Genomic DNA, 13,381 nt, shown 5'->3' with positions numbered 1-13,381 from the left:
ATCGTGTACTTGAATGTCTTTAATGGAGCAAAATTATATGACGTCCACTTGAAAAACGTAGCATAACTGCAAATTATCTTACACGGTGCTTAATTTCTCAATGGCTTTTTTTAATCCTCGGAGCATGTGCATTTAGTTTTAACATTAAAGAAGCGGAGTGTTACATGTATCATATGAAATCAACTGGTAGCATATTTGCTAAATAGAAGCATGTTAATTGCAAAATTTAAGAATAGCAAATATAATTATTCAGAATATTGTTGAACAAGTAACCAAAATTTGTATTTCTTAGTTTTTAACAAAAACTTCCAGTTAAAAATTTGCAGAAACAGTATAAACGGTTTTAATTACATTGCAACAAGCGAAAGTACTGCCGCAGTTTGTATGTGAAAATGTCTTTAAAAATTGCATAAATTAGGAAAAATTTGCTTAAATCAGAACTGTCTAAATCAATATATTTTTTTAAGTTTTAAGATGTTATAAAAATCAATTTTATGAGAAACTATTTTTGACAATTCTAGCATGAAACATCAAAATCTCAAATAATTTTTATTAATAGAAATTCTTAGTTAAATTTTTTTAATTCACTCCAAGTTGAATATTCTTACCTTCCAAAATATAGTTGGGCTAAATGTGATAGCTCTACAGTCTGTAAAATATCGAAGAAAAATAAGCACACATATCTATAAATAATGATAAATGTACACATAATTGCTTTTGTTATTAATAGAGATTAAAACGCCATCGCACTTATAAACATTCCATTTAACAAACATATATTAACATTCCATTTTAAAGCTGCACGAGAATTCAAAATCATAATCTTGGTGGGCTGAAGATATTTACAAAAGAATTATCATCATCATTTCAAAATTCCTAAAACATGATCGATTAAACATACACCGCACGCACACATATCTCAGATATAAAATGAAATTGCATCTCAATTACCAAATTCGAAATTGAGTTCACCTCTAAACCACTGTAGTCTCTAGAATTTCAAAGGAAGCATCCTACCAAAAAAGATAAGTGGTTCTTGGTTTCCTCCTCATCTGGACATTTTTATAACTGCAATTACGCCATTAAAGTAATATAACGCTCCTGTTTTTCTCCTGTGATCTTTGCAAGATCTGTAAAGATAACTTTAATTACCTAAGATCATTTAATTTTGAACTATATGAGAAAAACATGTTTTGATAAGTGGTTACTGCAATCGTCCACCAAATAGGATTTATATGAAAACGAAAATACCACTTTTTTTTTCAAGAAGATTTCTAAATTATAAGACGAAGCTGTAATAATGATAATAAGAAGAAAAAGGTTTGATATATTAATAAATGCTGGAGGAAATTTGATTGGATCTATTATTTTCTTCCTTATCTTCTGTTTCTCAATTTATTTCCTCAGTTTTCAGTAAAATGAGCCATACAATGACACGATTTCGTGTTGACTTTGAATTTTCATAGAATCATGACTAGAGTCACAAATTATGTATTTGCAGTGGTATAATGAACTAGCTCAAAATAAATAGATTAGGAAATTACCAAAATTACTTAATAAGTAAATAATTTGCTAGCACAATGACATAATTAAGCTAAATAACATTAATGAATACTTAATATATCAAAGACGTAATGAATTTGTTTAGAACAAAATAACAATTGTGTATTATAACTGCTCCATATGTGTTTATTTTTTGGTTTAAATAAGCCGTTTTACCATCGGAAGTTTTTTTTTTTTTTTTAATCAAAAATTTCTCCCCTAGACATTTTCGTAAATTCCCGTTTAAGAAAATTACTTTGTTTAAGGAAAATATTTAAAAAGCAAAATCCATTAATATTGCTATTGTTTCACAAAATAATGATTCTATTATATTTCTGATGGAAATTCATTATAGGCCTTTATATCAACCTATAGAAATTAAATAAGCTACAATTCAAACGAAATGGGAACAAAGTAAAAAAATTAAAAGAAATTTAAATCTCTAGTACAAAAATCAGAACATGATAATGTTTTAGACATAATCTATCTGTCCTCAGCTTACTTGATTGCAACAGTCGCCGTATTCGGTGTTCAAAACTTTTTACACAACGTAATTTATTTTTAAAAAAAATTTGGCCTAAAAAAATGGTATGTTAAAAAAAATATTTAACGTTATGTCATTTGTAACATCAACATTTAAAATATTAATCAATAATAAAATGAATATTCTAATATTTATTTTTGCTTCATTGTAAGAGAGATATTACAATTTTCAGGTTGGTTAGGCTAAATCTTGGGATTTTGTTACACATGATTATATATTTAAAAAAAAGAATATTATTACAAAATCATTTTAAAATTAATTTAAAAAAATTGTTTGGAAATAAAAATTGGCATCATAGAAAAGCTTTTTACTATTTTAAAATGGTGTAAAATGATATATTTTCTATTTGAGGTCTTTATGAGATAATATGCTTTGCTGTTAACTAATTAATTGATTTAAAAATGATTAAAATTTTGAAAAGCCTTTTACTAAGATTATAGAAGAAATGAGTGCCAGATTTGGAACTTCTAGGTCCAATGTTCTGCCCTGTAAAGAATTAGTTTGGATTAATTTATTTTATGACGCAACTTATAGAAAAATGCAAATTAAGTACCTTATTATGTTAATTAGTATATGTTTATAAAGCAAATATATAAATAATTGCCACACTAAATAGCATTTAGTTGACATCCCTTGCTAAAAATAATAACATTTAAATGCCTTTCTGATTTAATATAAAATTCTAGGAAAAAAACGGTAACATTCAATAAAATTAATGCAATATATAACACACGTTATACGAAAATAGTTAAAAATCTTTTCTAAATATTGTGCTATTTTAAGTTATTGTATAACATATTGAAGAAAATCAATCGGGTATGTTAAAATAATCTTTGTATATAAAATATTATTTATGTTCTGAACAAATAAAAAGACAATATTTATATAAATTTTGATGTAAAAACAGCATTCTAAATTTAATCCATCTAGCTTTTTGAATAATGTATGCAGAAGATGCACAGGCATTGTTCAGTAAATGAGTTTTTCTTAATCAGGAAGTTTTATATTCATAGAGTTCAATAGACTTTCTCTACATCTATTTAATAAGATAAAGCCTATTGAAATTAAATTCTTGGATCATTTATTTCAGCATTTAAACATTTCATTAAACATGAAGGTTTGCAATATCTAGCCGGAATAACTTCCGTTGCTTTCTAATACTTTAATCATTTGCAAGTAAATTAATTCTGAAATTGTAAATTCTTCACTTAAAAATAGTCTAATTATGTCATTTCTAGATTTCTGTAATAACACCTTCAATTTGAAATTTTACTGACTTAAATAATGGGCTCGTATAAGACAAAGACAATCAAATTATAATATATACAAAGCCGACATGAATATCCAATGAAGTTAGGCTTTCTCAAATTCAATCACACCAGAGTATTCAAATAAATACCCAGATGTATTGTAATACACTTCTGCCCTTATTATTTTTTGTTATTGTTTAAAACTTAGTAAATCCATATTGAAGTAGATTTCAGCTCTGAACGATGAATGACTTTCAGATGAAAAGAAAGTATCTCACTGTTGGAAATACTTTTCTTGAAGTCGTTCGTAGGTGCATGAAGCTGATGCTAAAAAGATTTTCAGAATATTTGGTTCTTTTTTTATAAGATATTCGGATTTAAGTACGCCGCATATCCGATTTCGGAAGTTTTATGCAACAAATTATCGCATTCAAATACTTACACCATTTATTAATTTAATAAATTGGTAAGCAACTTTAGCAAGTTCCTTTTTGAAATTGTAATTATTATCATTTTACAATTTTTATTCATTGACATTTATTCTTCAATTCCAATCAGAAGTGATAGATTCTTTTAGAACTATTTTTATTCTAATTATTTTAAGCAGAGAATATTTTATGGTGATTTTTTAAAAAGTTTTTTTTTTTAATATCTAATAATAGCAATAGATAGAGTACAAGCTTCTTTACAGACGAATTGATTTATTTTTACTTCTTTTTAAGAAAGAAATCGGAAAAGTCCTCTGAAAGATTTATTATGTATTATATATTACAAACTGTTAAATATTCAAATCAAGTCCTTATTATTATTTTTAACATAACAATTCTCATTTATTCTCACTGTCCTCATTTTTGGACAAGGTTTTTCTCAATTTTAATTTTTCGCAATCCTTTCAGTTTCGAATTAATTAAATTCAACTCTAGTTATAAATATCTGTCATGTTAAAGCTCAGCCAATCAAGTTTATTCGCAGGTTAACGAAGTTCAAAATGTACACCATTAGTCAGTCTAACCAAAATGGTCACGCGGTAATTAATCTCCTGCCGAGTAGCAGTATTAAATTCTAGCTATTCATATAATTCAAACGGCGAACACTTTGCAGATGTGCCATCATTATAATGCAGCCACAAACAAATAAAAATCAATTGGTACTATAAACGGAGATCTGGGAAGTCAGACAGTGGAATTTCCTTTCCTATCCACCGTCCAATAATATTTCAACTACTATTGAACTGAAAGAGATATATGATGGTTTTGACATTTGCGTGCCACTGATATTACGTATCTTGATCTTCATTAACCTGCAAAGAATCTTGAGTAGTTATTTTATTCGCCACTAGTGCAGCAGTGTAAGAAAATGTATCAATAGCTATATACGCCTTGAACTCAGCAGAGGGATATTAATTTTAATTCGGGGGGGAATGACAATAACTGCATGCGAGAACCATACTTTTGAAGAAATTGTTTACCATTCTATTAAACTAAAAATATAGCATTGACAGTAAAATATAAAATAATGTATTTTATATTTAAATAGTTAACTGAACAGATACTGTGATACATTAGTACAGTTATGTGATTCATTTCTAATGGCACAGACCACAATTTCAAGGCGGAAACTCCGTTATGCAGTAAATCGAATCAAATGAAAAAATTTATTCAGTATTAATTTAAATATACTTCACAGCTTTCAAGTGAAAGAACTGTTTTCACTCGAAAAACTTATTTCGTAGATTACTTAGCGAAAACTTACTTCACTATCTTAAGTTTTACTTAAGTAATGTAATAATTTATCTACCATATCTTAATGGAAACCTTTTAACTGAGCATTTTTCTAGTCAACAACTCATTTAAAAATAATCGGCTGTAAAAGAAATAATTTTGGCTTCTAACGTTCCGGTAGTTTTCATAGATTCTGGTCCCATAGTTATCATTTAACAAAACTGAAGAACTTACAAATTTATTTAAAATAGTTCATTATTATTGGATAGATTATTTTCCCTGCATTTATTTTTACCATTTTTTGTCCAAATGAAATTCGATTTTTAAAAAAAATCAAGCAATTCATTATTCAATAATGTCTAAATATATCACAAAGCACAAGATTTACTTTTTTGGTGCTATATTGCATCACGAATTTTATTAATAAAACAAACGGTGACATGAACATATGGTGTTTGAACATAACGATGTTATCTTCTATATTTGACATCAAATTCGTCATAAAATTATTCCTTCCTTTTTTTAACTGTCTTCTTTCTTACAATAATGTTATTTTCTATGTGTAAATTTTCAGTCAGTATTCATGATTTGATTCACTTCTTATATATTTTTATTATTTATATAAATAACAGTACAAAATCGTTTGTATATTTAAATGCATTTATTCAAGAAACGAGAAGGTAAACTCAATACACAATCGATGTAGTATAATTTGTCATTTTCATTTAGGAAAACGCAGCAGATGCTCATACATTTGTTTAAAAAGTGAATATCGAGCTATCACGCTTCCAAATCTTATTACTTTATTTTTCTTAATTTCGAAGAAAAATACAAATCAACTAACTCAAGTTAAACGCTGAAAGTAATGTCGTTTTTTGTATGCTGCATTTTTTTCCTTTGTTAAAAAAATCATGGAGTTGAACCAAAAATTGAAGAAATTTATAATTTTTAATTTCACTCCTATTGAAAAATTCTTTACACATTCAATGGAAATCGTTCATTGATAAATCTTTTTTGCTTTCATTAAAAGGGTCATTAATAACTATGAACTTTATGTATCAAGTTGAATGATTTAAAACTCAACTTTAAATATCTGTAATATATTCTGCCACGCAATTCTATGATCATCGTTCGCATAAAATGCTAAGAGGCACTTATATTATTCCTATTAAATATACTTCTAGCGAAATAACGAGAGGAATTTTCTCATGTCTTTCATGTTGCTAAAACATAAATTTATCAATGATATAAATTTCATAAAACAGTTATTGCTTGACAGAATAGCTTGTGTATCTCTAAAATCATAATTTATCAATAAATTACTTTGCACTCTGTGAATAATTGCCATGGTGAAAATATTACATTACGATTTTTTTAATTTTTGTTTTCTCGTATACGAAGTATAGGAAAAGTATTGTAATCATTAAAAAAGGAGAGCTCAAAGTTTTGATGAATCTCCACATTTCAGACCTTCTTGATTTCGGAAACCACATTTTTGGAATTATGTCTGTCCACCTACCGATAACTTAAAAATACTTTGAATTCGACGGATGAAATTTAGTATAGAAACCCAAGACCAAATGTGTCGATTTTTACTAAATTTTGAATAAACCCATTCTGAGTGAGTCTGTCTGATTGCTCGCTCACAACGGGGCCGCGGTAGCCTGGTGGTAAGGTCTCGGCTTCGGAACCGGAAGGTTTCAGGTTCGTGACCCGATTCCACCGAAGAACTGTAGTGTGAGGGGGTCTGTTGCACGTTAAATCCGTCATGACCAAATGTCCTCCCGCTGGTGCTGAGAGGGGGGTGCCAGTTCAGGTGTCGTCCTCGTCACCTGACCGCTGTTCAAAATTACGTCCGTCCCAAAACAGCCCTATTGTTGCTTCAAGCGGAACGCTAATATAACCAAACCATGCTCACTCACAACGGAACTCGATAACTATAAAACATAAAGATTTATACTGATAAAATTTGGTACACATGTTTTTCATCTATAGTATAGATTCTTATCAAAGTTTGAACTAAAATTGTCGAAGAGATGACTATCTGTCGATTTGTATTTTCGCGTGTATGTATACTCTTTTATTCATAAATTCAATCATTTAAATCGATGACATTCATTATAAATCAGAACGGCAATTAAATTTTATTAATTTTAGCAAGGGATATCAAATGAAATCTATTTAAACTGTGGCAATGGAGATTTACCTATACCTTTGCTTTATAAACATATACTGTATTAACATAATTAGGTTTTTAGTTAGCATCTTTCTGTAAGCTGTCATAAAAAAATCAATTCAAACTTCAACTATTATCAAATTATAGTCAACTACCGTCAAATTTGGGTCTCAATCGAATGGAAAAAAAGGCATCTAAATTATATATTTGCAAGATATATACAGTAAAAATTCTGAATTCACGCCAAAGGTCTGTATTTCGTGACTATTATCATCAATGCAATTAAAGAGTCCAAAATTTTATGCTGCGGGTAAGGAATAAGATCTCTATTGGAGAGACGGATTCTGTAAGTCTTTGAAGAAACCGTTCCCTCGAGTTAAGTAATGAATTTTTCAATTAGCTCGGATGGTTTCAATTTTATTCCCTATATATATATTCAACATTTGTCAACAAACCTTTTCTTAACCTTTACTTATTCACCCGAGCGAAAACTTAACCTACGTTTGAAAGATAAGTGATATCATCTTTTATTAAACTTCAAAATTGTATCAGAACAAAAATAGGAGAAAAGTAAAAATAAATAAATAAGCACGTTATAGTGGATGAGTATAAAGACGAAAAAGGATGATGAAAGAAATCACTCTTTTTAGACAAAATCACTCCTGAGTGGTCAAACCATCTTGGTGGCAAAGAAAAGGAAAACGGAGAAAAGATATTTTAGCAGCAAAAATCTCCAACCTCTCTCTCTCTCTCTCTCTCTCTTTCTTTTTTTTCCCGGGGCGGCGCAGTTTACGCAAAAATGTCGAAAATTCAATTCTTTCTCCTTTTGCTTCACTTTCAAAGAAGTTCTCAGATCATATCACGAATTCCTTTCTGCTCATCGGGAGGGAGAGGGGTGGTTCCTTTCTTTCTTGCCGTCGGACGAGTGTTTTTCTGCCTTTTCTTTTAAGAGCAAATAAATCTCATGTTTCCATTTCTGAAAGACTAAGTCTGTTTTAAAGTATCTCCTTACCTTTCCACAGGATCGAACATTTTGCATCCGGGTGGTTTTTGTTCAGAAAGAGAACGTCGGGTTCGATTTCCAGATTACTTTCCTTACCCCTGTGTATGTATGTTCTGAAAGAAATATTTCATCTCAGTACTTTTTTCCGGACAAATAATGGCGATGTGGAAAAATTCGTTAATTTAATAAGACAGGTTTTTGTGATCTGTGAGTTAGAGTTCCATGGAACAGAAACAAAATGTCTTTTAAATGTAATAAATGTAACCTTTTGTAGCTATACTACATTAGTTTTTATATCCATGGTTGAATTAATGTTTCTTTTCAATTTTAAAAAAATAGGAAAATTAGAGAAATATTGAAGATGTTTTAATGCAATATATGACTCCACTTCAAATAAAAATAAGAATATTGATAATATTCAAAACATCCGACGATAAAAACATTTGAGATTTTGATTATCAGGCTCAGTTTTAAATGTTTCTGTTATTTCTCTCTGAAGCAAATATTTGGTAATGGAGTAGAAAGTAACTACCAAAAGATATATTTAATGCATTTGAATAAATCAAGTGAAATAAGGGAGCTGGTTTCATCAACGAAACTTTTAGACAGAGGAATTCAATAAAAATAGTAGCATCGAAACATATATTCAACGCATTGAATATATGTTATTTCAGAAGAATTCAGCCATGGAATTAAATATTTAACTGAAATATTTTATATATCTGCAACAAACAGGATTTACTTTATTTGTCAATATTTAATACAGTTCGATGAATTTACAAACATTTAAAACATTAGTTGTTTTCCATGTTTGAAAAACCTTTTGTCGATTTATTAAATGTTTTTAATAAATGCTTGTATAAATGTTCCATATATTTAAAAAATTTGAAACAACTCATTGAATGAACTAAAACAATAGAAATGTAATAAATCATGTAGTTTTTTCCAAAGCGCATTCTTATTCCACAAGCATCTATTATTTCATTGCCAATTAGAATATTTTACCTAAAAAAGTAGTATAATAATGCATAGTATTCACTTAGATTTGCTTCAATTAGATTTAGTTTCGACAGTAAATACACTATGAGCAAAAAGAAAATTCTACATTGCAGTGTTGACGATGTGTCATAGACTTTTAAAAATCATTAATAACTTAGCAATATTTTTGGCCCACAAAAACTTTGCCATGTAGGTGGACTAAATTTAAAAAAGAATACAGAACAACTTATTTTAAGCAAGAACGTTAAAAAGATTCTCTTTATTTTTAATTCATATCTGAATCTGCCGTAGAACAAATAGTAAACTGTCCTTTATCTGGAAATTCTACTCTGTTTAAACTAGGAATCTAATAGCCTTATCTAGTTGAGTATTTGACCATTTTACGAGTCCAGAGATTGGTGATAAATGCAGAAAATCTTTGGGATCCTGCATTTTAATTTTGAACACGATTCAAATACAAAGCGGGTATCATCGTATTTAAAATTTATAACATCACATAATCAAATATGTTAATAATTTTTAAATCCAACTTTACATATTTAAATTAAAGAAATTTCTTTTCGCAGGCGGCGTGGATCAAAGTTGAGACGAAAGCCATCTTGACGATCCACCACCACATCATCACGCGGAATTACCGCATCAGTCTCAGCCACAGTGACAACCGCAACTTCATTCTGCAGATCCGGAACGTACAGGCAGCAGACAAAGGGGGATACATGTGCCAGATCAACACTGTGCCTATGAAGAGCCAGGTTGGATATCTCGACGTTCTGGGTAGGTATAGAATCCGCTCAAAAAATATTGTCGGTTTGGTTTCAAAATCTATAACAGTTGAAAAATGGGAATTCTTCAGGAGACAGTAATATTTGTTTGAAATGCTCACTAGGATGCTAATTCGATGAATTGATTAACGAGAGTTTTAAAGTAATATTTCTTGATTTTTTAATAGATTCCAAGTAAGAATTTCATTAAAATTTGAATTTACGAGGTTTTGAAACTGAATTGACGTTATACTAAATCCTAAAATATCGAATAAGGAAATTATGATTAAATGAGAACAATATATTAGTATTTAACAGGAAGTATTCGCCTGCGCTAAATTGACGGTTTTATTTCCAACAGGAAGGCCGTTGTACCTTGAGTTACCAAATAAGTAATCTATTTCAGAACGTTCTGTAAGGCTTCAATTAGATTTTAATGAATAAAAAATAAAACTATATTTTATACATTTTTTGACAATAACTTTTGTTTATATTTATCACAAGAAAACGATTTACGCTTCGACTTAAAATTCGTGAAGCTAATTTTCAGGAATACTAATTTGATTACCATGTAATTTCAAACGGATTCATAATTAGAATGTTATTTATATTCATGACTCGAAAACAGAGAATTTTCGAACAATTTTTGGATCTCTAGAATTCTACACCAGTCCTTAAAACCTTTTTAAAAATAGAATTATTTTGATTGGATTTGAACCTCAAAGAAATGTGTCATTTGAAATAAACCTGAAAGTGGGTGTAAACGATGGGAAGTGAAATATCTGTCCCTAATAATTCCTTTGCAATTGAAAATCCATAGAAATTTCAAAATAGATGAATTATTACCTAATTATGACTAACAAAATTAAAATAAAAATAAATACTAGAAATAATTATTAAGTTTAAAGCCAAAGAACCAGAAAGAAAGATATAATGAATCCGGCCTGAAGACTTCCTCAAGGGCCACCTATCAGGCAGGGATTCAAATCAGGATTTTTTTTCTGGGAGTAGTGTGACTTTCGTCCAACAAATTCACTCCTCGTGACCGAAAAATCCCAGGAAATTGAGGTTTTGAAGATAAAATTAATATCACAAAATTAAAATAACAAGCAAAATCATTTCCAAATTTTTTAAATCCAAATAAGATCACAGCAAAACCAAACAACACAAGACCATAAAACAAAGAATCAAAGTCATTAAAATATGAAAGCAAAACACTTACCAAAGGAAACTAAGAAAGAAACTCTAAAATCCAATGTGAAGCAAGTACACTTGTTAGTGAAATTGCACTTTGTTAAACTAAATTTAATTTTCCCGCGTTTAAAGCTATATGCGCCTACCACGTTTGGTCATAATGCAACGTCATCATAAGGAATAATTGAAGAACCTTGATTGAGTTAAAATTCAAAGTGAATACACTGAAGGAAGTTAAAAATTAGATAAACTTTCTCTTATCAATACTTCTATATTGCAAAAGTTTTTGGGAAATTCGTTAGTAGTTAAGTTTTTAATGAGATTGTTTGTTGCTTCACTATAAGAAATTTTATTATTACAAATTTTTTTAATCCTGTTAAATTGCGGTAATATCAAATTTCTGAAAATTTTAGAGTTTAAGTTAGAATGATAATTATTAAGTTTAATTATTTTAAACTTAAGTTCATCCCTTTTATCATAAATACCTATTAAAGTTTTTCCATTAGAAATTTCTATATTTAAATCTAGATCGGTAGCTTTAAGTTGATTTTCTTTTTTTTCAGTTAAAACTAAATCTTTTGGGTAGCAATTAATAACAACATTAGGATTATCCAAGTTCAACAAAAGTAAGTCATCAATATATCTACAACCGTTTATTAAGTTGTGTTTAATTAATTTTTTCTCATAATAATGTAAGAAAATATTGGCTAAAGCACTTGATATTTTCATAAGATGACGTTGCATTATGACCAAACGTAATAGGCGTATATAGTTTTAAAAGCGGGAAAATTAAATTTTGTTTAACGAAGTGCAATTTCACTAACAAGTTTACTTGCTTCACACTGTATTTTAGAGTTGCTGTCTTAGTTTCATTTGGTAAGTGTTTTGCTTTCATATTTTAATGACTTCGATTCTTTGTTTTATGGTCTTGTGTTGTTTGGTTTTGCTGTGATCTTATTTGGATTTTTAAAAAATTTCGAAAGGATTTTGCTTGTTATTTTAATTTTGTGATATTAATTTTATCTCCAAAACCTCAATTTCCTGGGATTTTCGGGTCACGGGGAGTCAATTTGTTGGGCGAAAGTCAGACTCCTCACAGAAAAAATCCCTGGTTTGAATCCTTGCCTGAGGGTGGCCCTTGAGAAAGTCTTCAGACCGGATTCATTATATCCTTCTTTCTAGTTCTTTGGCTTTAAACTTAAATAATAATTATTATTTCTAATATTTATTATCATTTTAATTTGGTTAAGTTCATTTGTGTTTTAGTTGTAGCAGCATTAGCGCTCTCTAAATACAATGTATGTTTTTATTATATAGGTTCAGTAAATATTTTGTAGGTGAATTTCATATTGATTGTTTTTGGATTGATAATTTCTAATTATGACTAAGAAAATTTTTGAATTTAGTTTATCGGTGACCTCAGCTCATTATAAATTAGGGGTTTAAAATTGATTTTCTGCACATAACATCGATTTCTTTTCAACTGAAGTATGTGATACCTTCTTTTCGAAACTGTCATCACTTGCATCATGATAGCAATGGTTTCGAATAAGGTCTTCGTACATTCAAACCTGATGAGATTTTAGAAGTAAATGGCGAAAGAGACAGGGGTTTACTGTTCTTTAAACCTTTGATGGAAATGGTTTGTTGAAAGGATTTATTTTTTAATGTTCATAAATTTTTCGAATATAATTAATTATTACAAGTTTCAATGTAAAAATATAAATATTTTCGGTATTTTCATAATTAATTTTTTTTTTAATTCTGTAAATAATTTTATAATATTTTGAGATTTTTATGCTTGGTTTAATTTTGCATACATATTAAGTAATTGCGTTTTGAATCAAAATCAAGTTATTTGTCTTAAATATGCAAATTTTATTTCAGTTTTTATTTGTTTTAGAGTCTTATATTCTAACCACATGTTTTTTATTGCGTTTTTGCTTTGCAATAATTCCAAATCAAATACTCATACACGTTTCTAAATCAAGAATAAGAAAATTATATGTTGTTCCGAATTCTAAAAATCGAAGGTTTTCATGATCTGTCTTATTTAAAATATTTGTTCTTTTTTTTTCCCTTAAAACTCGTTCTTGCAGGACTGAAAAAGTCTGGTTTTATCGAAATAAAGTTTGCGAATAAGCATGGCTGATTGCTAATTTCCCCAAAGTATATTATTAATCATCATGTT

The 13,381-nt window shown here is 28.8% G+C and overlaps 1 protein-coding gene across 1 annotated transcript in view; it reads left to right on the top strand.

Moving 5' to 3' along the window:
- The window catches only part of LOC129978926 (lachesin-like), a 319,635-nt gene that overhangs the window by 251,486 nt on the left and 54,768 nt on the right, over positions 1–13,381 (top strand). The window contains exon 3 of the mRNA XM_056090672.1: positions 9,802–10,009. Coding sequence (XP_055946647.1) covers positions 9,802–10,009 — 208 coding nt within the window. The remainder of the gene's footprint in view (positions 1–9,801; positions 10,010–13,381) is intronic.

This window comes from Argiope bruennichi, chromosome 1 (genome assembly GCF_947563725.1).
Source record: "Argiope bruennichi chromosome 1, qqArgBrue1.1, whole genome shotgun sequence".
Classification (NCBI taxonomy): Eukaryota; Metazoa; Arthropoda; class Arachnida; order Araneae; family Araneidae; genus Argiope; species Argiope bruennichi.
Note: the sequence above shows the minus strand (reverse complement) of the source record. Positions and strands in the feature narration are given on the sequence as shown.